The sequence below is a fragment of the Tamandua tetradactyla genome, chromosome 23, assembly GCF_023851605.1.
Source record: "Tamandua tetradactyla isolate mTamTet1 chromosome 23, mTamTet1.pri, whole genome shotgun sequence".
Taxonomy (NCBI): Eukaryota; Metazoa; Chordata; class Mammalia; order Pilosa; family Myrmecophagidae; genus Tamandua; species Tamandua tetradactyla.
This window is the reverse complement of record NC_135349.1, coordinates 56,532,773-56,556,769: the sequence shown is the minus strand read 5'-3', so window position 1 is coordinate 56,556,769 and position 23,997 is coordinate 56,532,773. Positions and strand designations below refer to the sequence as shown.

Sequence of the window (23,997 nt, the reverse complement as noted above, 5' to 3'; positions counted from 1 at the left end):
GGAAAGTGGCCTCAGCATCGCAGACACAGCCATGACCTGCGCCCGCTCCAGGCTGTCCTGAAACTGCCCCCCACTGCCAGAGAAGCCTGCTTGGGGGGCCCCACACCGTGCCCCACACCCACACTGCACCCCACACTCGGCCCCCAGACTGCGCCCAGTGACCAGTGATTGATTTCATGGAAAGGGAAGGCGTGAGTTAGAAGGCCAAAGGGCTTATGTAAAGGTCACGCTCCCCTAACAAGCTCGACACAGCCCGGAAGGGCCGAGCGTAAAGCCACCGCGCGGGCAGGGCCTTCCCGCAGAGGCCCTGAGGTGCCATCCCGCCGCGCACTGGGCGAGGGAGCCAGGCCCAGGGGACCCACGGCCCGCGAGCCCCTCCCGGGACAGCTGTGCAAGCCGAGCCTGGGTGGAGCAAGGTGCAAACAGGGACACCCCACCAGGCACGAACGGGAAACCAGGCCCCGCTCCCCGCACCCTCCAGGCTTCCCACTGTGGGATCCAGGACTGTGTGCTCCCCTGCGGGCAGCTGGCACTGGCAGGCGCTCGCACCTTGGCTGGACACCTCCTAGAGCGGCCCATGAAGTTGGCCCTGGGAGCAGAGGGTCCACCATCCAACCCCGGTGGGGAAGGGGCGACCCCCTAGACTGAGTGGCGTCTCCTCCTCCAGGTGCGCTCATCCCCCCGCGTTCCTACATCTGCACTCCAGGCTGGGGCACACCCGGGCAGGCGGCCACATCAAGGGGGCAGGGGCAGCATGGGCAGGCCTGGGTCTGGCACCGTTTCCTCCCGGCCCCTCCACCCTTCGTCTCAGTCACGGGCCCTAGTTCCCTGGGCCCCAGCTCAGCCGATGCCAGCTGCTCCTGTTATACCCAGGCCGGTTTCTCGGGTGCCTCCCGAGGCAGCTCTCTGGCCTAAGGCTGGCCCCTCTGTCCCTCTGCCTCGTGGCTCCATGGGATGGGGGCCTCACTGCCCACCCCCAGCAGGAGGGACGGCTCAGCACTCCGAGGGTGGGCAGGGGTCGCCAGGCGCACACTGCAGACTCCCCACCCTCTCTCCCCCTTCTCTCTTTCCTCTTTCTCTTTCTCTCTCCCTTTTCTCTCCCCCTTTCTCTCTTCCGTCATCTCTTCTGTCTTCTCTCTCCCCCTTTCTCTTCCCCCTTCTCCCCTCTCCCTTCTCTCCCTCCCTCTCATGGACACACACACAATGACAAGGGTCGGGTTGGCACAAAATGGCAGAGTGGGAAGTTCTATCTTGCTCCTGGCTGATGCCAGGACAGGCAGAGAAAACTTCACCCACCAGAAGTTGGGCCTGCAAAGGGAGGCTGTCCTGGAGGTGGGGAGGGGGCACTGCAGGCACCAGCCTTGGCTCCTTCCCACCAGCAGTTGCTGGGAGACATAAAGAGGCAGAGCACCTGTTCCATTTATATTTATTTGTTTGCTTTTCTTAAATTTTTTTCATGTTTTGTATTTTAAATTTTCATTAATTTGCAAAATTTATGTCAGCTCACTGGGTGATCACAGAGATAATGAAACAGGAACTTCAGTGACCAAATGATAAAATCAAGGAATTTTCTCCGCAAAAATAGTTTGGGGGCAGGCCATGGTGGCCAGTGGCAGAGTTCTCGCCTGCCATGCTGGAGACCACGCTCAATTCCCCGTGCCTATCCATGCAAAAAAAAAAAGGTTTGGAAAAGTAAAATATATATAGCTCCAGCTCTCAAAAAGGAAAAATCAGAAGTTCCTGAGGAGCAGGAGAACTACATTTCCAGAGCAGCTTTAACATAGTATTCAGAAAGCCCTGTTCTCATAAAAAATAAAAACATGCAAAGAGGCGGGAAAGTACGGTCCAGTCCAGGGGTAAAGAACTTGGCAGAGGCCCCAGCAGAGGCCGTGGCGGTGCCGGCCAGAGCTCTTGGGGCAGCTCCTTAGACAGGACAAAGGAAAGGGAAGCAGGGCAAGGTCTAAAGGAAATGAGGAAAACTAGGTATGAAAAAATGAGAATTTCAGCAGAGAGAGAAATTATAAAGCTGAACTTACTCCAGTTCTGGGGACGGAAAGCACAGGGATTTCCTAGAGCTTCCTAGAGGGTCCGACAGCCTCTGGGGCAGCAGAAGAGATGATGGTCAGAGCCGCGGAGGCTGCGGGTCCCCACGGGCTGCCACCGTCCACATTACGGGAGTCGCAGAAGGAGACAAAGGACTTGGAGAAAGAATGGCCCCATAGTTCCTAAATCTGGTGAAAGCTGAATATAAACATCCAAGAAGCACAACAAACGCCAAGCAGGAGGGACTCTGAGAGCCACCAAAGGAGCACAGCGTGCTAAGACCTGAAGCCGAGGAGAGAGCGCTAAAAGCGGGGAGGGGCGGGCAGCTCCTCAGCACAGAGACCCCCAGTAAGACCTGAAGCCACGGGGCCAGAGGGCAGCGGGACAGCAGGTTAAAGGCACAAAGAGAATAAAGACCGCCTGACACGGGCTCTGTGAGTGGCAGTACGTTTTCTACAGATGAAGGAGAGACAAGGCCACCCCAGATACAGAGGCTGAAACCTGTCACCGCAGACCAGCCCTGCGACAGGCGAAGCGGCTGCTCCACGTGGAAGGGACGGCGGCTGCAGGACGGGGTCCGGATGGGCAGTGCAGGTGGGGGGTGCGGCGCGCGCCAGCACGGCCACCCTTTACACCTGCAATGCAGCCCTTACTTCTTACGTGGCTGAAAATACAAAGACACATAAAGTGCCGGGACTCCACAGTACCAGCAGGGGCACCAGAGGCCGGGGAGCGCAGGGACGCCTGGGGTCTCTCAGCCTTGGGAAGGTGGGCCTGGCAAGGGGGCCCTGTGCCTGGCAAGGGGCGGGGGGCTGTGCCTGGTGTGCTCACGGGCCAGAGGAGGCACGAAGGTGGCAGAGGCTGCAGCTGGGGTCTGCCCGGAGACCCTACAGAGGCTGGTTCTGGATTCTTCACCTGCAAAGGGCTTATGCTCCAGCTAGCCGGTGGTGAGCGCTGGGCACCGTACTCTGGCCAGAGAGGGGCACTTGGCGCATCGCTTGCTGTGTTCCCACCCTGCCCGTGCCTCAGGAGTGGCAGTGCACATGCCGCCTGCCTGCGGAGGCCAGTGTCTGCTCCCCTCACACGGGTGGGTCCCCGTGGTCCTGGGCAGCAGGGATGTGGAAGCCTCTGTCATGGCAGCCCTCACCCCGGGAGGGGAGGCAGCATCCCCTGCGGCCGGGCTCGTGGACCAGGTGGGCGTCCAGGAGGACCTGCAGCCCGGGAGCAGGGCCCTGTGCACGGTGAGGTGGGCGGCGCCTGGAGGGAGGTGGGTGGGGAGGTGGGCCCAGACCTTCCTGGGGTGGCGGAGCAATTCTGAATGATGCCTCAAGGCGGATGTGTGACATGGCGTCTGTCACGACCCGCCAGCAGCATGACAGTGCGAGCCCCGGGGACTGTGGGCCTCATTAACGACAGCACCTTGACATAGGCGCGGTGACGGTGGCAGGCACGGGCACTAATACAAGACGGTGTGACACCAGGTTCAGGGGTCCACCTGGCGAGGTGAGGGCCAGTGTGTGGGCCGGCAAGCACTGGCCTGACGGTGACTGCAGGGCATCCTGCAGACTTACGTCATCAGCTGCTGAGCACACCTGTGGCTGACGACACGTGTGATCCACGGAGGACGCCGTGTGCCGCAAGGCCAGCATTTAATCCTATCAGCTGGAGGTGCTTAAGGGAGAGCTGACAACTGCAGCAGTCAGAAGAGAGAACTGGCATCTCTACTTCAGCTGGCCAGTCTCCCCTGGGGGATTCATCAGAGACCCTCGTTTTAGTTTGCTAATGCTGCCAGGATGCGAGACACCAGAAATGGAGTGGCTTACGACGGGGATTTATTTAGTTATGGTTTACTCATGTGGGAAGGCACACAGCGACGTCTGCTGGCTTTCCCTCCCAGCTTCCGGGTTCAGATGGCTTTCCCTGGAGGGCTCCTTCCCGCGTCCCCAGAGGTCTGGGTCTGAGCCAGCTCTGGATCCATGGTACTGGGCTGCACTGAGCTCCTTCTCTCTCCTGACCGCTCCTTCTGAGCCTCCAGCTAATCACATTACATGTCACTCACGGCGGAAGGCACTCCCCTTAGCCAACACAGATGGCATCAGCCACAGATGAAATTCACACACTGATGATTTAAGTTCACAGCAGGACAACTGGGCACTGGCACCTGGTCAAGCGGACACCTGAACTTTCATTGGAGTTGCCAGCTCGTAGCCTGCTCTACAGAACTGGGACTCGTGCATCCTCACAGTTGCGTGAGACACTTTATAATCTCCTACTTATAGATAGGTCCTGTTGGTTCTGCTTCTCTACAGAACCCTGATGACTGCAGCTTTGGTACTGGCAGTGGTTCTTGAGAAACGGAATCTTAGATCTCCGCAGTTGGTGTTCTGTCGCCATTTGAGTCTGACACTCGCACACTCGCACGAGGCAGGGCCCTGGATGAGCGTGCTCTGCAGCTCAGTAGGGTTCTGTAGACTTCAATGGTGTAATGATGTTGGCTGCTTGTTCTTAGATAGGCTAGATGCAGGGATGAGTGAAAGAGATGGGCTGAAGGCTTCAAGTGTGCAGCTTAAGCACCATATGAAACATGTAAGAGTTTCCATGTGTGCCCTGAAAGAAAATCTTATTTCCTGTGGCCGCAGACTTGAGATCTCTGAAAACCAGACCCAGAGTCTCACTGTGCGAGTAGCAGATTTACAACATAAGCTAAAATCTCACCTCGCAGGGTGTCTGCTGTTAAAGTGGGGGCATCGAGTGGAAACAACTGGATCATGAACCTTGGGAAGAGGACACGTGGGCTGATAATGACGGCAGTGGGGACACGGGAACCCTGGGTTCTGCTGAGTCTTTGCTAGATGGACCTGCAGTGGCCTGTCCCGAGGAACCAGCTTCCTCGCCTCCAGCCTGCCCCAAGGAAACAGCTTCCCGGCCCTGAGAAGTCAGACATCCAAACTCCACCTGAAGACATTAACCCTTCAGTGCCTATGACACCTGTAACCTCCTCCCCTGGGGAAACAGCTCTCACTGCTCTTCTGGAACGATGAATTCTGTTTTACCGGATTAAACTGCAACAGAAAGCCCTGAGATAGCTGGCTTGAAAGATACTTTGAATCCTTTTCATGACCCATCCTTTGAAGGTTTTCTTCAAAACCTGTAACTAGCCTAAAGTCCCAACAGGCCCTGAAAGGTGAGGTAGAAAGTGTGACCCAGGAGGAGGTTCACTATATGCCAAAGGACTGCATGAGTTTTTCAATTAATGCAGACAGAATCAGGGGAATATGCGTGGGAATCGATATTAAGGATGTGGGATAACGGAGGAAGGAATATACAGTTGGATCAAGCTGAATGTACTGATAAGGCCCCACTAAGCAGAGACTCTGCATTCAGTGCTGCAGCTCAAGGGGTTAGAAAGGGCATTAACAGCCTGTTTGGGTGGCTGGTCGAAACATGGATCAAAAGGCGAAAAAGTCCCTTTAGGGGACTGGGGAAAAAGAAGGAAATATTAAACTTCCAAATCTGGGGAATTTCTGATATTCTCACAAGCAGTGGGGACAAGCAATTCAAGAAGTTGAGCCCTTGATCTTGGGGTTCATCACTCTGAAACTTATTCCTGCAAAGGACAGGCTAAGCCTACTTAAAATTAACCTAAGAGTCACCCCAGAGAACCTCTTTTGTTGCTCAGATGTGGCCTCTCTCTCTAAGCCAACTTGGCAGGTGAACTCACTGCCCTCCCCCTCTATGTGGGACCTGACTCCCAGGGATGTAAACCTCCCTGGCAACATGAGACCTGACACCATGGGATTGAGAAAGCTTCTTGATTAAAAGAGGGAAGAGAGAAATGAGACAAAATAAAGTTTCAGTGGCTAAGAGATTTCAGAGTTGAGAGGTTATCCTTGAGGTTATTGTTACACATTCTATAGATATCCCCTTCTTAGTTTATGGGGTATTGGAGTGACTAGAGGGAACTGCCTGAAACTGCAGAGCTGTGTTCCAGGAGCCCTGATTCTTGAAGAAGACTTTGTAACTATGTAACTTTTACAATGTGACTGTGTGATTGTGAAAACCTTGTGTCTGATGCTCCTTTTATCCAGGGTATGGACAGATGAGTAAAAAAAAAAAGGATTAAAAAATAAATAGGGGGAGATAAAGGGTAAAAATTGGGCAGGTTAAAATATTGTGGGTCAATGAGAGGGAGGGGGAAGGGGGAAGGGATGTATGAGTTCTTTCTTTTTTGCATGGGCAGGTACTGGGAAATGAAATTTTTTTTCTTTTTATTTCTTATTCTGGAGTGAAGAAAGTGTTCTAAAAATGATCATGGTGAAAAATACACAACTATGTGATGATACTGTGATCCATTAATTGTATTCTGTGGATGGACTGTATGTGTGTGAAGATATCTCAATAAAAAAATATATATATAAAAAAAGCTGATACTACCTGAGGTGGAAATGCCAAAACTGCCCTGGTATAATGGAGATGAGGGGTCCAGAGGCTCAGAGAGATGGAAGGTTCGAGTGGGTTCATCAGGAAGGCCTGCTCACACACCCGGGAATGCCCGGAGAACATGCCTTCAACCAGAACCATGGGGAACAAATGTGTGGGACCAGCTCCAGAGTCCTGACGAGCTCTGTGGCTCTTCTCTGCAGGTCAGATGTCACATGGGAACAGCTGTCCGTGAGCCAGAGTCCTTAAAACACAGTGGGGATGACGGGGCCCCCAGTCAGCAGAAGCCACTGCACGGGGCCACCAGAATGGACAGCGGACTCAAAGCAATGGTAAAAAATTATCGGACTTGCAGAGACCTACCACGTTAGTTAGTATATCATGGACAGGTTTTATTTACCTAGAAGTGAAATAGATGGGCAGTCTACTAAATTCTTATTTGATCTGTATAAGCAGAAGAGTTCTATGTCAAATGAACAAAAGTCTAAATTGAATTACAAAAACAGAGAGTCCTTTAATCAACTAGCAGACTTGAGACAGCTTACAGACCCAGGGCGTCTCGAATGAGGGGACGGCCAGGTACCCTTGGGGAAGGACCCTGTTACACTGCCACACATTTATTCTGTTATTCTTCCTCCATGCCTTCCCCAAGGAGACTGATGGCCTTTTACCAGGGTAAACTGGGTGTGAAGGTGAGGTTCTGGTGTCCACTGGGCCAGGTGACGCTGCCCAGTTGCCTGGTCAGGCAAGCACTGGCTGACCGTTGCTGTAAGGATATTTCATGGCTAGTTGATAAACTGAAGGCTGGTGTATTAAATCATCACTCAGTTGACTGCATCTGTGGCTTATTACATCTGAGATCAACTTAGGTGTGTCCCCCACAATGAGATAATCCAGTTAGCTGAAAGCTTTTAAGGAAGAAGAGAGACTCTTTTACTGCTTCTTCACCTGGTGAGCCTTTCTGTGGCCCCGTCCAGACCCTTCACCAGAGCTGCCAGCTTCACAGCCTGCCCCATGGATTTTGGACTCTTCCATTTCCATGGTTCACAAGACACCTTTATAAATATCACATTTACAGATCTCTCCTGTTCTGTTTCTCCAGAGAACCCTGACTGACACACTGTGCACTGAGGAAAAGGAAATGATCAGACGTTTTGGGATTATTAGATTCTGAAGTGACATCAATTCCAGGGGACCCAAAACATCACTCTGGTCTACCAGTCAGAGTAGGGATTATAGAGGTCAGGTGACGGATGGAGTTTTAGCTCAGGTCTGTCTTACAATGGGTCCAGTGGGGTACTGGACCACTTCTGTGGTCATTTCCCCAGTTCTGGGATGCATAATTGGAATCAACATACCAAATAACTGGCAGAATCCTTACACTGGCTCTCTAACTCATGGAGTGAGGGCTATTATGGTAGGAATGACCAAGTGGAAACCACTAGAACTGCCCCTACCTAGCAAAATAGTAAATCAGAAGCAATACCGGATTCCTGGAGGGATTGCAGAGATTACTGCCACTCTTAAGGACTTGAAGGATGCAGGGCTGGTGATTCCCACCACATCCCCATTCAACTCTCCTATGTGGCCTGTGCAGCAAACACATGGGTCTTGGAGGGTGACAGTGGATTATCATAAATTTAGCTAGGTGATGATTCCAATTGCAGCTGCTGTTCCAGATGTGGTACTATTGTTTGAGCAAATCAGCACATCCCCTGGTACTGGTATGCAGCTATGGATCTGGTAAATGCTTTTTCCTCACTAGCTCTCAGCAGGACCACCAGAATTGTTCAGCTGGAAAGGCCAGCTGGAAAGGTGAGCCTGGGCGAGGCCTCACTTCCCAGGCAGCAGGGCTGCTAAACTGAAGAACACAGCAGCACAAATGCTAGAGAGGACAGGAACAGCTGGAGCTCCTGGGAATTGCCACAGGCTCAATGAAATGGTGCAACCACTTCAGAAAACGGGCTGTTTCCTGGCACGTAGAGCCCACACCTACTGGCAAACACCTATCTGACAGCAATCCCCTAAAACTGTGCACGTGAATGTCCACAGCAAGTTCATTCATAATGGGAGCACCTGCAGACCACCCCATGTCCATCAGCAGAGGGTGGGTAGACTGAGCACAGGAGACACCTGTCCCTGGGCCCCTAAAGAAGGCCACACACGCCGGGTGGGTGACTGAACACCCTCACGCCACTGTGCCGAGTAGAGGCTTCCTTGAAAGAGCAGATGCTGGTGCTGCCACTGTGGGATGGCCTGTGGCAGGCAACTCGGCCTGTGGAGACTGTGCTCAGACGGGGCAGCTCTGGCGCTGGCCGGAAAGGGCCAGGGACTGAGAGGTGGTGAAGATGCTGCTGTGTGGACCGGGTGACACCTAAGACCTGTGCTTTTCACTGCCCAAGAACTACAGCTGCATAAATGCAAACACCCAAGGAGAGAGCCATGGACAAAGGTAATCCCAACACTATTTTTCTTGAAAAGTGAAAAGCAGATGGTAACGTTTACAGGGGACACAGGGGTCCAAGGACAGCCAGGACCCTGCTGAAGCAGCACAAGGGGGTGCAGCCCCCAGGGAGAGAGCCTCATCACATGCAGAGGAGAACTGACAGTGGCCTGAGGGGGCCACACAGTGGGAGAGCAAAGGGGTCAAGCTGGCGCCAGCCGACTGGTCTACCATGAAGGGTCAGAAATGAACCTGCCTGGATCCTGCACCTTCGCACAGCACACACAGCCAGTTTCCAGCAGGTCAGAGACCTCTGGGTGAAAGGAAACCTCTAAGTTTGAGGAGGGACCTCAGGATGCTGTCCTTGACCCCTTGGAGAGGATTTCCAAAAGCCAACCTGCCCCACTGGCTGATGCCCAGGGACACACAGGTCCTGTGGGCAGATGGTGGCTGAGCGGGGAGGCCTGGAGGAAGTAGGACTAGGGGAGCCTCTGCATGCAGCCCGGGGACTGAAGGCCCCAGTGAGGTCCTGCAGAGACGGTGAGGAGGGGAGGTGAGTGGCCTGCCCCTCCAGAGTCCTTGCTGAGAGTGGGGCAGTCAGAGTCACTGAGGTGAGTGGGCCTTGTCCACAGACAGCTGGGGCCCATGGGACACAGGACACCTGGTCAGCCCAGGCCCATGGGACACAGGACACCTGGTCAGCCCAGGCCCATGGGACATGAGACACCCAGGTCAGCCCAGGCCCTCGGGACATGGGACACTTGGGTCAGCACAGCCCTGGGACATGAGACTCGGGACACCTGGGTCAGCCCAGGCCCACGGGACATGGGACACCTTGGGACCGGGCACGCCCAGGCGCCGCGGGTCGGCGCAGGCCCACCTGGAAGAGTATCTGCAGCGCTCCGTGAAGGCCGCACATCCGACGCCCGAGGAAGACGAAGAAGGGCACCAGGAGCTCGACGAGGTGGTTGCCGAGCACCTCCAGGCGGTGCGCCCACCACGGGGTGTGGTGCAGGAAGTAGGCCGCAGGGTTGGGCACCGGCTGCGTCTGCGGGGAGAGAGGGCTGTGAGCTGCCCGCCGAGCGCCCTACCCAGGCAGCGGCCTCGGGAAAGGCAGAGTTCAGTGCAGAGACCTGGTCCTGGTCTCCGCTTCCGCCCCTCACAGCCTCGCAGCCGACGTACGGGCTTCAAGCTGTCGGGGCCTGAGCCAAGGCCGGGGGCTCGGGGGCTGGTACCCACAGGTGCCACCCTTCCCGCCCACTCTGCCCCGTGCCCACAGCCATCACTGACCCCAGGGCCATGCCACAGCACCCCAAGAAGCGCAGACAGTGGTCCCTGGACAAGAGGCCTGTGTCCACTGGGGCTGTGCCCACAGTTCCTTGGCCACCTGGACTCGGGGAGCCCTGGACTGTGGTCCTGCACGGCACCCATGGCCAGCAGTGCTTCTGGGGCTCCCCCAGAGGCTGCCAGGCCCTGCATGCGCACGCTAGCGCCCAAGACCAGGCTGCTCCGGCCAGAAGTCCGCAGCTTCCCCGTGGGTTGTGTCCACCGTGCCGGGGTTGGGGCTCGGGCGACCCCACGACAGGACGCTCTGGAATGGGGAGGAGGCAGGGCTGCGGTCCAGCGCAGTGCCTCCAGAAGCGCTCTCTGCTGGGCCCCCGCGCCACCACTGCCAGGCTGGCCTCTGTGCACAGACCCCACCAGCTGTGCTGGGGTCACTTCTGCCCCGTGGACGCGCTGGACCAGGGCTGGCCACGTGGTTGCCCCCAGTGCTAGGGGCTGCTGGATGACGCACTGCGCGCCAGGGGGCTGGGGGCCGATGGTGCCCCTTGGGTGCCTGGGTGCCTGGGTGCCACACTGCCTGGAGGCTGGCTGCAGTGTTTGGACGAAGGGGCATCTCTGGTGCCTGCCTTGTTCCCCCCAGAGCAGGGCCTGCCCTCCACGTGGCCCTGTGGCCGGCTCTGGCCCAGTGAACCCGGCGCTTCAGACCCCCTGATCCCTCTGCACTCCGACGCCCGCCTCCACACGCCCCTTCCCACAAGACCTGTGTCCTCGCCCCCACCCCTGCCTCCCCACGTGCCCCGCAGGCCTCTGACCCGCTTGTTCTGGAAGCACCAGGAGGGGATGCCGGCCGCGCTGACACCTTCCCAACCCACACGCCGGGGAGCTCGGGGCGGCCGGAGCAGCTGTGCACGGGACCCCCCCACACGCCAGGCTCGGGGCGCAGCAGACCCCAGGGGTCGTCCCGCTCCGCCGGAGGGCAGTGCCTGCCAGTCTCGTCTCCTACTCCTGGGCCCATCCCCAGTTCTGCGCGGGCGCACGGAGGCTGCCCGCAGCCTGACCCACAGCTGAGCAGGTCCCTCAGGGGCTGCGGAGGACCTACGAACACATGCTGAGCGGCAACGAGGCCCTCGGCGCCAGGGCGGGTGGTCCTGAGGCCTCTTCCCGCACATGCCGTGGCTCCTGCTCCGCGAACCACAGCCGCGCTCCGCTCGGCACCCGGGGCCGCCGCTGGACACAGCTCCTGCCGCGTCGTCAGCCGCCCGGGGGAGCAGGGCCTGCATCCTGGGCCAGTTCCCAGAGGCCCCCGCTGGGCACTAGGACCCTCTGCACAGGAAGTGCGGGCTCCCGCGGGCCGAGTGCTGGCATGGCAGGAACTGAAAGAGGTATCAGTTTTCCCTGAATTTCTAGCAACAGAATTAAGCTCAAACTGTCCCCCCTCCTCACTAGACATGTGCCTTTTCTGCATTTGCACAAATGTTTTGCAACACTTGTGGTCAATTTATTTGAGACCTAGCTTAGGACATTCTCTCTTTTACCAAAACCATCTGGGGGAATTCTGTGCCCTGCTCCCTCCAAATAACTCACTCCTTAAACCAAACACCAACACAGACATCATGCCTGGAAGGCTTGCCAGCAAGGCCGGTGCCCTTGCTGCTAAAAAGCACTGTGAGGGGGAGGGGAAGGGAGAGGGATGATAGGTGGACTGAATGACGGATGGACAGACAGACAGAACAACCTGGCAAGTGTGGCAAAGTGTTAAAAATGGCAGATCTGGGTATCTGGGGGTGGGGGTGGGGTAGGGTTGCAGCTCTCTGTGTGTGAGTTCTCTGTGTGTGAGGGTTGTATTATTTTTGCAACTGTCCTGTAAGTTTGAAATTATTTCAAAGCAAAACATTTGAAGAAAAATAATAAAACAACAGAGGTTGCCTGGCACGAGGTATTTTAAAGTCAATTTCACAACTGCGAGAGCACTCAGACACTGAATGCAGTGGGAAGACATGTCCCCAAACCCCGTCAGCGTGGACGGCTGTGGGTCTGGGAAGGATGTGTCCATGTGGCCGTGCGTCTGTCCACACTCCTTTCCCGAGGCCAGGGTCCTGAAGGCCATGCAGGAGGGCTGCAAACAGCCACCTCTCTGCTCAGACCCTGGCTTGCACCCGTCCTCTTGCTTCTCGTGTGCCAAAGGGGACAAGGCACCCCCCCGCATCTGCCTGCGGCCACCCCGGGCTCCCCAGAGTGCAGCATCTCTTCCTGGCTCCCCTCCATGGACCCCCATGCAGTTCAGGGGGCCTTTCGGGGGACAACACCTTGGAACAAACCCCCCAGGGCTCCAAGGACGGCCACACCTGCCCAGGAGAGTGGTGGCTCCATGCCAGCTGCAGGAGGGCATGGGGGACATGCACAGGTGAGGCCGGCAGAGCTCAGCAAGGACCCACCCGGAGAAAACTCCGGAAACAGCTCCCTTGCTCAAAACCTGAATCCCTGAATGGATGCTGCAGTTTGCTGGCAACCAATGTGGGATGGGCTGAGGATGACGGCACAGGTCTGCAGCTGGTGAGAATAAAGGCAGGAAACAGGCACAAGGAGGTTCACTGTATACTGGATCTGCTTTGAAATTTTCAATTAAAAAAATCTTTAAAAAGTTGCAGTATCAAAAAAGTAGGTTTCAGCAGAAACATGGAATAGAATTCTGGGGTAAAAATCATTGCCAACTGCAAACACTTGGTCCCCACTCAAGGCCAAAGGCACTGCTCGGGGCGGGTACTGTGGGCACCACACAGCCCGGTCACCTGAGGGCTCTGCAAACCTATGTCCACAAGAGCAGGGGCCAGGGCAGGAGCCTGGACTCACCTGAAAACGAGGTCGGGCCGCAAAGGATCAGGCAGATGCACTCCAGCCACGCCGGAGGGGCCCTGCATCCAACGTGACCAGGGTCTGCGCAGCAAGAGGAGAACTGGACAGTCGCAGAGGGTGGGTGGGGCAGAGGCTGGACCGATGTGGCCACAAGCCCAGGGGAGCCGGGGACAGACGGGAGGTCCTGCCCACAGCCGAGCTCCTGCCCTCAGGCCTCAGAGCCGAGGACACGCTGCTGCTCAGTCCTGTGCTGGGCGCTGCGCCTCGGGGAACGCAGCCCACCTGGTGGGCGTAGCACCAAGGCCCCCCCGGCCACTGCAGATCTTCTCTGCTGCCTCAGTTTACAGAAGACCATGCAGAGCCAGAGACCGGGTCCTGCCACACAGTGCAGGGAGAAAGTCCTCTTCCTGGTGCTTTTCGCTTTATGCTGCCTGGATATAAAGTTTACAGTTTGGTGGTCTCTGTCATACCTCCACACCCACAAAACCCTCACCACCATCGACACACCTCTGGCCCCTCGCCACCTGCCCTTTTCTCCTCTGCTTTCTGTCCCTGTAAATGAGCATTTCCTGGGGTTTTCGTGAAATGGAAGCATACGCCTCGTGCTCCTCGGGCTCTGGCTGCTCCCCCCGAGCAGGGCATCTCTGCCAAGCCGGGCGCCTCTGCTCACCTGGGCATGGGCATCTGCTCGCCCTATTGGACGTCAGCAGTAAAGCTGCCTTCAACCAGTGACGAGTCTCAGTGTACTTTCCCCAGAGTCCCTGAGCTCACTGGCTGGCGTCTGCCTCCCAGACCTTCACAAGGCAAGTGTCCCCCACAGCGTGCACAGGGAGCCGCACGGGTCTGGCCTGTCACCCGGCAGAGGACGAGGCATGGGTGCTCTCCAATGATGGCTCCGGATTAGATGAAATTAGAGTCAGCATGACGTGGAGAAACGGAACTCCATCCTGGTCTCGTTGCCTGGATCTGGTTTGGCGTGGTCGAGCTGAGTGGAACCCAGCACGCATCAGCCAGGGAGCGGCTCAGATGCAGAGCCCAGTGTCCCCTCAGCAGTGCCTGAGGAGGCGAGCACGCGGGGATGCAGGCAGGGCTGGCATTTGCGCCTAACGCTGCAGACACTGCTCTCGGGCTGATGCCACTGCAGCTGGAGCGGAGCTGTGCCTACCGTGAAAGGCAGCGAGCCCCTCTTGGCCCCTCCCTCCATACCTGAGCAAGTCACCTGCGCTCAGGGCTCCTCAGGGGGGCCCCGCCCAGGCCGCTCCACCTGAGCTTGCAGAGGGACAGCGAGATGTGCAGGGATGCGGCCTCAGGGGCCGAGGCCAAAGAAAACACCGAAGCCCTTCCTGATCGAGAAGAGTTGTTACTGGTTCCACTGGGGAAACTGTTTCCACGACAAAGTGTGACTTGGAAGTGGGAAAGAGTCCTGTGGTGATGAAGTTCACGTGTCCACTTGGCTGGTCCTGGTACTGCTTCTGTGAGACTATTTCATGGATTTAAATCATGAATCGCTCTACTGTATCTGTGGCTGATTGCATCTACATTCAGCTGAGGAGCTAGCATCCAGCAGTGAGAGACTCTCATCCGATCAGCTGAGGGCGTGAAGGGAGGGCCGAGGCATTCAGAATAGAAGAGTTTCCATCTCCACTTTAGCCGGCCAGCTCCTCCCGGGGACCCCTCGAGACCCTTCCTCGGTTCCCAGCTTACAGCACGCCCAGCAGAACTCGCCCTGCAGTCCAGTCCCCACAGCCATGTGAGCCAAGTCCTGTGATAAAGCTCACGCTTACAAGCATACTTACGCAAATACGTATACTCTGCCGGCTCTGTCTCCCTGGGGAATCCCGACTAACACATGTCTTGAGCCCAAGAGAAAGAGAAACAAACTTCCACTACGAAAGCTAACTAAAATTGCCCTGCGGTGGTCGTGAATGGGGCATTAATGATTAAATTGTAGTTTCTATTTGGGTTGATTTAGAATAGTTTTGGCAATGGACAGTGGGGATGAAAGCACAACATAGTGAACATAATTAACTCCACTGAACTTGTCTGTGGTTAGAAGGGGAAATATCAGGTTGCACATGTAGAATAAAGAGGAACAGAAACATGCACAGGGCTGTGCAGCAGACAGTGAGCCTGGCATCAGGCCAAGGCGAGAGCAAGGCGGGGTCATGAACAGCCCTGCTCCTCACTACACGAGCTGTTACACCCGGGAGTGTGCGGGAACTCGGCTCTCACGCGTGATTTTTCTATAAAGCTACAACCCCCATAACAGCGCAAATGGACCTCACTTTCCCAGTGAGAGAGGCAGAAAGAAAAGCCGTAGCCCGGAGCCCGTTGTGCACAGGCCAACCCCGCTGGGCGCATCAGCGCCCCGTGCACCAAGAGAAGCGGGTGGCCAGAGAGCTCACGTACTGGGTGTGCACACATGCAGCACACACGCAGCACACACACCGTGATACTTTGCTGACTCTTCCCACTCCCAATCACATTCATGGCATGGAAGTTTCTGTGCAAATGTCGCAAGCTCTGGAATGTCAATTTTGAGGTAACCTGTAAATCAGCTTTTCTTGCCATTGGTTTGAAACGAACTAAAAACCTCAATTAATACGACACAAAGGCTTCTTTTATGTCTTGCAAGGCTGTGGGACTTTACAAATAATGGGAGTGGAAAGTGATTTATGTCCCCAGATTAAAGGTCAGCTTGGTGCATACGACTCTGGAACAAAACAATAGCATCAGCTTCTATTAACTCATTCATCACAGCCCCGCAGGCCAGGGAGGGGACACAGAGGGAGAAAGAAAGAAAGGAAGCAGGCAGGGCCTGGGAGACGGTAACTCCGCACACCCCTCACAAACCACCCGCCAGGGGGCTGGTGCCAGGGGCTTTTGCAGCAGCCACAGTGCGACCCGAAGGCGAATTTGGAGGGAAAGCCTTCTCAACGCACGTGCAATGCCCAATGGAAATTTGAAGGAGAACTGACAGAATGAAGTATTCCAAGTTTTAAGTGTTGAGATTCTGGTGAGTGACCCCTGTGGGCCGAGGGGCAGCCGCCATGCAAGTGTGCTGCAGAGGCGCTCCCTTACAGCTGCAGACGGGGCGTGGGGAGTTTTCAGGCTAACTGGATGAGGGGTGAAATGCGCAGAGAAGAGACTCAGGGTCTCTTCCCCCCGCTGAACGTCGAGGATCGCCAGTGGACAGCTCGGGCAGTGAAGGGCGTCTGGGCCGAGCTGTGGGTCGCCGACCGAAGCTCTCACGGCAACAGCGCTGGTGTTTCTGCGCGGGGGGCAGGGGACTGCAGGGCCACGCGTGTGGTCTCGGGGGAGTCATCCCACGGTGCCCGAGGTTGGCAGCGACGGGGAGCAAGGCCTCACCCCACGAGGAAGACGTGCACGGTGAGACCTTCCCCCCCTGGAGGCAGGACGTGCCCAAACCCGCGGCCCCCAGAGGTTGCCTATCCCTCCACAGGGCCACGTTCCAAATTTCACCCAGCCTCCTTGGGGCAGAGACCGCTGCTGGCAAATGGGGCAGGCGGGTGGGCAGTGATGTGCTGGGGCGCGGTGGCCACCGCGTGGGTGAAGGTGTGAGGACACAGACTGGGGCGGCCTTTTTAAAATGACATTTGATGGCATTTTTTCTGATTGAATCAACTGAATCCACCAGCAGTGATATTTTATTCACAAGTAGATGAAAGGAGATGAGCAATTTTAGCATTTACACAGAAGCTGCTTTCTAAGTGCAAAAGGCTGATTCTATAGGGAAAAGTGGTAACATTAGAAATAGTCATTGTGAAATTTTTTCAACTATTCAAAGTACGTAATCGCTACTGCTATCAATTAAATTGCTATAATTTCCGGCAAATTCCAATACGGTTGCTGACAAGCACACATGCAAAAACTTATAACAGCAGATGCCATTCTTGGAAAACGCCTCGTGGTGCCTGTGTGTCGTCTCTGCCAGGGGTGGCACACATGAGTGGGCGCGTGCGGGCCGGCGCTGGACCCATCTGTGGGCACAGCACGGCCCTGGGCGCACCCTAGCCTGGGTGTGTGCCCTCCTGTCTCCAACACAGACCGTAAGTGCAGGGAGCAGCAGGGGGAGGCACAGGCAGCCTTGTGGGCAGCCTCATGGCCAGCCCTGTGGTCAGCCTCGTGGTTTCAGCTTTGTGGCCAGCCTCACAGTCTGTCTCATGGTCAGCTTCTGGCAATTCCACCGTACCCATGAACTATTTCATTTTTTCAATATAAGATGAATGCCTAACAATGCAACTTTTTTCCATCAAATTTGCTTGGATGGTTGAACCCTTCAAATAAGTGCAAATTGCCGTATCTCCTGAAACCTATTTTCAAGGATTATACACGATTTGGGGGAAGAAAAGGTTATTTTGAAGTGGCTTTTCCATTTTGCTGGAGTCTATTGAACTCAGTGTTTAAAAAAACACCACTACCACAAAAACTTAGGTTGTCCCAATATAATATTAAAAGAGCTGGCTCAAAAATCCTTTATTCAATATTACACAACACATAGGTATATATGTAATTATACATTTTTATACACAATAATATATATCTATACAATAATAAACACATTAAAAACATTTTTAATCAACCTGTTAAACCTCGGAAGAGACAGAGAGCAGGTCAGTGGCTGCCAGGGCTGGGGAGGTGAGGAGTGGCTGCGGGAGGGCAGCCGTCTGGGGGATGAAAGCGTCCTGGACTTTGCTGGTGCTTATGGTTGCACAACACTGTGGATGTACCAAATGCTGCTGATGTGTACAATTGAAAATAACAGAAATGGTATATTTATGTTGTGTATATTTACCACAGTAGAGACAGATAGGTGGGGAAAAGACTGTGAAAGCAGCAGCAGCACAGAGCTCAGCTTCAGCAATGCAGCCAGGAGCTGTCAGGGAAAATGCACAGGCTTGCGTGTGCTCGTGTACAAAAACAAAGCGTGTGGCTACACGGCTGTACACATCTGCCAAAGTGCATGCCACTGTATGCTTAAAATTGATGAGTGCTAGTGCATAGAAATTATATCTCCATAAAGCTAATTAAAAGAGATAAAAGTTGCTAATTTAACTCATGAATTAGCAAAACAATAGAATAAAAAGGACAATGAGAAAAGAAGGAACAAAAGTCAAAAACTAATGCTAGACAACAGGGGCTGGCAAATACAGACGGCAGGCCAAAGCCAGGCAGCTGTGTTTTTGTAAATAAGATTTGTTGGCACGTGGCCACTGCCATCCTTTGACACATCGTCTGCGGCGGCTTCAGCACGACGACTGTGCTGAGCAGCTGTGACGGAAACCATCTGGTCCGCGGAGCAGAGGAGGTTTCTACGTGAACTTCACAGGACAAGCGGGAGCTGCGGGCAGGACTTCACGGAGCGGGGTCGGGGCCCACCGTGCAGGGAGAGACGCAAGCAGGATCCATGATGGCCCGGGGTGGCTGCAGATGGCTTGACGGGGGGTCAGGGTCTTGGAAGGAGCAGAGTGAGACGTCGGGGGGCCGAGGGATGTGGGCACGGATGGACAGCATAACGTGAAAGCCAACCCCAGGGCATCCCCCGCACAGGAGACTCTCACTGTTCAGGGAACAAAATGACGCCCGGTGCCTGGGAGCCAGCCTCTTCCCCCAGACGCCCTGAGCTCGCTCAGTGAGCTCACAGGCAAAGTGGCCATGGTGACCGGGACGGAGGCCACGTGAGGCCCCACAGCAGGACTCCCCTCCCCAAGGCTGACACTGGGCTCACAATTCACTGCCTCCCCTGGGGGGACCTGTAGCCACCTGGGGCCGGTGGACTCTGCTGGCCCGTCCATCACAGAGGGGCAAAGACTTGTCCTCGTTGGACTAGACACCTATTCTGGCCTTGGACTTGTCTTCTCTGACAGAAATGCTTTTGCTGGCACCCTCACCCGTTCCCCCAGAACGCCGCACCCACGCAGCATCGGACCTGATCAGGGCCCTCATTTTACAGTGGAGGAATGGCTGAAGCAGGCTCACGTCCGTGGGTTTAACCGGCTTCACCACACACTCCATCACCCAGACGCAAGTGGCCTACAGGGGGGTGGAACGGCCACCAAAGTCCCAGTCACGGCTCCAGCTGGGAGACAATCTCCCGGAAAGATGGAGTTACGTCTCCTGGGGTGCGGCTCACACGTGGGGCTTCTGCTCCTCCCCTCGAGCCCTGGGCCGTGGAGCCCTTGGTCTCCAAGGGGGTGAGCATCCACAGGACGTGGCGCAGTGCGCGGGGCGGAAGGCAGTTCGACTGCAGGTTGGGCCCCTCGTGCACGGAGCCAACAGGAGGAGAGGCTCACTCCACCAGCTGGAGTGGCAGGTCCTGGACGGCAAGGGGAGGCCGGGGTGGTGCCCCTCTTAGTGTCTCTAGCTCCACAGCAAGGTTAGCGGGATGCGGGCAGGATGCCTGTGGGTCACAGTTTGGGGAACGCAGGATGGGCCGCTCCAGCAGGGAGAGGCACGAACCAGCAGAGGTTCCGGCTGAGGGAAACGGAAACATGGCCTGGGAGGAAGGACACGGCCGGAGATGTCCATTATGGCGAACAGCTACGGAAATGAGGAGAGAGTTTTGCCTGTTTTCTATTTGCTTATCAGATGTGTGGCTGGTATGTCTACAGAGCCGTTTCTTCTCTCTTCCCATTTTTTTCATATGCAAGTCATTCGAAGTCAGCGTCACCACCTAGACTCTGCGAAACAGAATATTCAGAGCAACGCAGAGCACACGGATGGCTTGAAGTCACGAACATAACCAGTGGTGGCTGCACTGACCCTGGGAGAGGGCGAGAGCACCATCGCTTTAGGGATATCTGTGCCCCGTTAGGTAGGAATAGAGTGGTCCTGCGTCCAGGACTCAAAAGCGGGTGGGCGTTAGCGGCGCACCCTCTGCCTGCTCTGTGGAAACGGGCTGGCCTGCTCACACTTCTCGCGCACCGCGAGGCCCCGTGGGTTCAGGGCCCCGGAGGGCAGGCTCATCAGTGTAGCTCGTCCCTGCGGTCTGGCTCCTAAGAAGAGCCCAAATCTGGGGGCTAGCCCATCAGGACAGCTCACTCCTGGTATAGGGCTCTGTTAGTCACAGAAACAGAACCAACAGCAATACCTGAATACATGAGAGCTATAAAAGTGTCTCACGCAAACACAGGAATGCCAGGTCCCAAACCTGGGCGGCTGGCAACGCCGATGACAGGTCTCGGTGAGCTCCACAGGAGAGGCGTGATGGCTGAAGAAGCAGTGAAATTCCTCTCTTCTCCCTTAAAAGGTTTCAACTGATTGGATCAAATTCAACTATGGGAATGTCTTGTGTGTGGGAGAAACACCTTTAGTTGACAGTAGGTGTAATCAGCTAAAGCTGCAGTCAACTGACTGATGATTTAATCAACCATCCTTCTTGATAATCAACCAGCCACACACATTCCTGCAGCAACTGTCAGGCCACTGCTTGCCTGGCCAGACCACTGGGCACCACCACGTGGCCAGGCTGACACCAGAACCACCCCAGTCCATCCCCACTGCCCATCAACTCGGAAGCTATACACATCACTTTGAAACACACTTAGTTTCTAAATAGAACATAAATACAGAGATGTGTTTTGTTAACAATACTCAACTGTCCTGTGTACAACCAGAAACACACTAAACCTCTCGAGAACACCATGCAGGTTCTTAGGTAACATTCACTCTGAAACTTAATATCCTATAACTTAACTACTACAACATGAAAAATGCAAATTATATCATATGACAAGAAAACAAGATATTTGCTTATATGCAAACTAAACATACTCATACAAAACAAGTAGGGAATACTCATAGCATCACAGCCCTCGTTTCTGTAACGGATCACGTGGTCGCAGCTCACATTTATCTCTACCTTCTTCCACTACCCATCCCGTGTTTCCATCTCAGCTGGCCGTGGATCTCTGCCTGGTGGGTGACCCAAACCTTCATTCCTGAAGTTTCAGAGCCACTGGTAGCCCTGCCTGGATTGGGTTGTTGCAGTTTCCATTGATTTTAATCACAGGGCATGGTAGCACTAAGAGACGCCCTAGGGGATCTCCTGTATTCCAGGAAAACTCTTCTTTACCTCCACTGTGTAGCTGCAGTCCTATTTCACCCTGACAGTCAGGGTCAACCACCCCAGACAGAACAGTGACCCTCTTCCTTGCCTGTTGATTCAGAGGCATGAGGAGCACAAAGTGGCCAGGTGGCAGCCTTGACTTTCAGTTCAGTGGCATCCTTGTTGTGTCTCCTGACAGCAGCACTTCTTCTTTTAGAACTAAGACCTGTAGACCAGCAGAGCTTAAGGTTTCAGTGACAGGAAACAATAATCTTTCTAGTGGATCACTAGGGTGACAGTGAGTGGTACCACTCCCATTTCCACCTCTTGATTCCTGGATTCATGAATCCCGGTGTTCTAGTTTGCTAGCTGCCAGAATGCAATATACCAGAAATGGAATGGCTTTTAAAAGGGGAAATTTAATAAGTTGCTAGTTTACAGTTCTAAGGCTGAGGAAATGTCCCAATTAAAGCAAGTCTATAGATATGTCTAATCTAAGGCATCCAGGGAAAGATACTCTGGTTCAAGAAGGCCAGTGAAGTTCAGGGTTTCTCTCTCAAGTGAGAAGGCACATGGCAAACACGGTCAGGGTTCCTCTCTCATCTGGAAGGGCACATGGTGAACATGCTGTTATCTGCTAGCTTTCTCTCCTGGCTTCCTGTTTCATGAAGCTCCCTGGAAGGAATTTTCCTTCTTCATCTCCAAAGGTCACTGGCTGGTGGACTTGCTTCTCAAGGTTGTGTCGTTCTGCTCTGCTCTCTCTGAATCTCTCGCTCTCCAAAATGTATCCTCTTTTATAGGACTTCAGAAACCCACCCAAATGGGTGGAGACATGCCTCCAGCTAATCCAGTTTAACCACTCTTGATTGAGTCACATCTCCAGGGAGATGATCTAATTATAGTTTCAAACATACAATACTGAATAGGGATTAGAAGAAGGAGCTGCCTTTACAAAATGGGATTAGGATTAAAACATGGCTTTTCTAGGGTACATACATCATTTCAAACCAGCACATTCCACCCTCTGGACCCTAAAAAAGACACTTTTTCCTATATACAAAATACATTAATTTCATCACAGTATCAGAAAACTTTAAAGCATTTCAGTAACAATCAAATGCAATACAAGATTAAACCAGTACAAAGTCTCATCAAAGTTAGGTACAAGCATGGTCTGTACTCAGGCAAATTCTCCTCTGTCTCTGGACCTTTGAAAACACATAAGTTATTTGCTGCCAACATACACAGGAGGACCAGTCATAGGAAACATACATGTATTTCCATAGGGAGGAAGGAACACAGGGGTCACCGGACACATACACTGTCTAAAACCTGCAGGGCAAAGTCCATAAGATTTCAAAGTTTGACAGTTATTTATCTTCGGTGCTTCTGAAAGTGGCAGTGCCACCCTTCCCAAGGGCCTACACAGAGGCCTGCCTCTCTCCAAATGTAACCTTGGGGGACATTAGGGAGACTGCCTTTTCCTTGGTTCCACTGTCTCCAAGCATCGGGGCTGTACCCAGGCTCTTTGCCATCTCCAGGGCACACGCTCAATCCCTCCATGTGGTGGCAGCCAGGCTCTTCCCAAACCCCCACGGAATGTGGTTCACCCTCTCCAACGCCTGAGGTGGCATGACTCTTCCCTGCAATCAGGTGGAAGGCCCTTCCTCTGCCTTTGGGGCAAACTCACCCTCTCCACGGGTTAGGGTGGGTCCGCTCTCCTGGCCCGAGGCTTCTTGACTTCAGACTCCAGCCTCCATGGTTTTGCCACCAAAGTTATTTTTCCTCCAATGTGTCCCTTCTCTGAACCCCCCAGTCCAGACTGGCAGTGGCTCTGTTTCTACAGGTCCCACAGCACCCTCGTTGGCTTTCTATGCAGTCGCCTTGGATCATGCCCATCAGACATAAGGAGTCTCCATCCATGTCCGATCCTGGCTTTCTCTGAAATGGCTGACTGGTTTCACATTTGACCAAGACCTCATGCAGGGCCCTATTCTCTGAGGTCTCCCTGGAAGCCCAGAATTCTCCAGAACATCAACTTCTAGTTTCTTTGTACCTAAGAATTCAGTTCTCAGTTTATTTCTTTCCTGTCGCATTTTGCTATAAGCTAAAAGGAGAAATCAGGCTGTGCTTTCCACATTTAATTTGGAAATTTCTTCTGCTGAGTATCCAAGTTTATGGCTTTTAAAATCTGTCTTCCAGCTAAAGCCACTAGTCAATTTTGCCAGATTATCTGCTATTTTAAAACACAGATCGCCTTCCTTCCAGTTTGCAATAACACGTACCTCGTTTCTGTCTAGAGCTTCATTACAGGTATATTTAGAGTACACATTTCTACCAACAGTCTCTTCAAAGCATTCCAGGCCTTCTCTATGAAGATCCTCACAACTCCTCCAAAATCTTCTCCTTATCCTTTTAAAAAGCCATTCCAACATGTTTGGTATCTGCAAACTGCCACAGCACCCCACTCTCGGTACCAAAATCTGTTCTAGTTTGCTAGCTGCCGGAATGCAATATACCAGAAACAGAATGGCTTTTAAAGGGCGGAATTTAATAAGTTACTAGTTTATAGTTCTAAGGCCGAGGAAATGTCCCAATTAAAACAAGTCTATAGAAATGTCCAATCTAAGGCATCCAGGGAAAGATACTTTGGTTCAAGAAGGCTGATGAAGTTCAGGGTTTTTCTCTCAAGTGAGAAGGCACATGGCAAACACAGTCAGAGTTTCTCTCTCATCTGGAAAGGCACATGGTGAACACGGTCAGGGTTAGTCTCTCATCTGGAAGGGCATATGGCAAGCACGGTGTCATCTGCTAGCTTCTTCTCCTGGCTTCCTGTTGCATGAAGCTCCCCGGGAGGCATTTTCCT

General features: G+C 54.0%; 1 protein-coding gene across 3 annotated transcripts in view; it reads right to left on the bottom strand.

Annotated features, from left to right (window-relative positions):
• Positions 1–23,997, bottom strand: part of LOC143667726 (lipase maturation factor 1-like) — a 117,090-nt gene that overhangs the window by 36,771 nt on the left and 56,322 nt on the right. For all 3 annotated transcript variants that reach the window (XM_077142279.1, XM_077142278.1, XM_077142277.1), the window contains exon 4: positions 9,807–9,974. In XM_077142279.1, the coding sequence (XP_076998394.1) occupies positions 9,807–9,974 (168 nt within the window). The remainder of the gene's footprint in view (positions 1–9,806; positions 9,975–23,997) is intronic.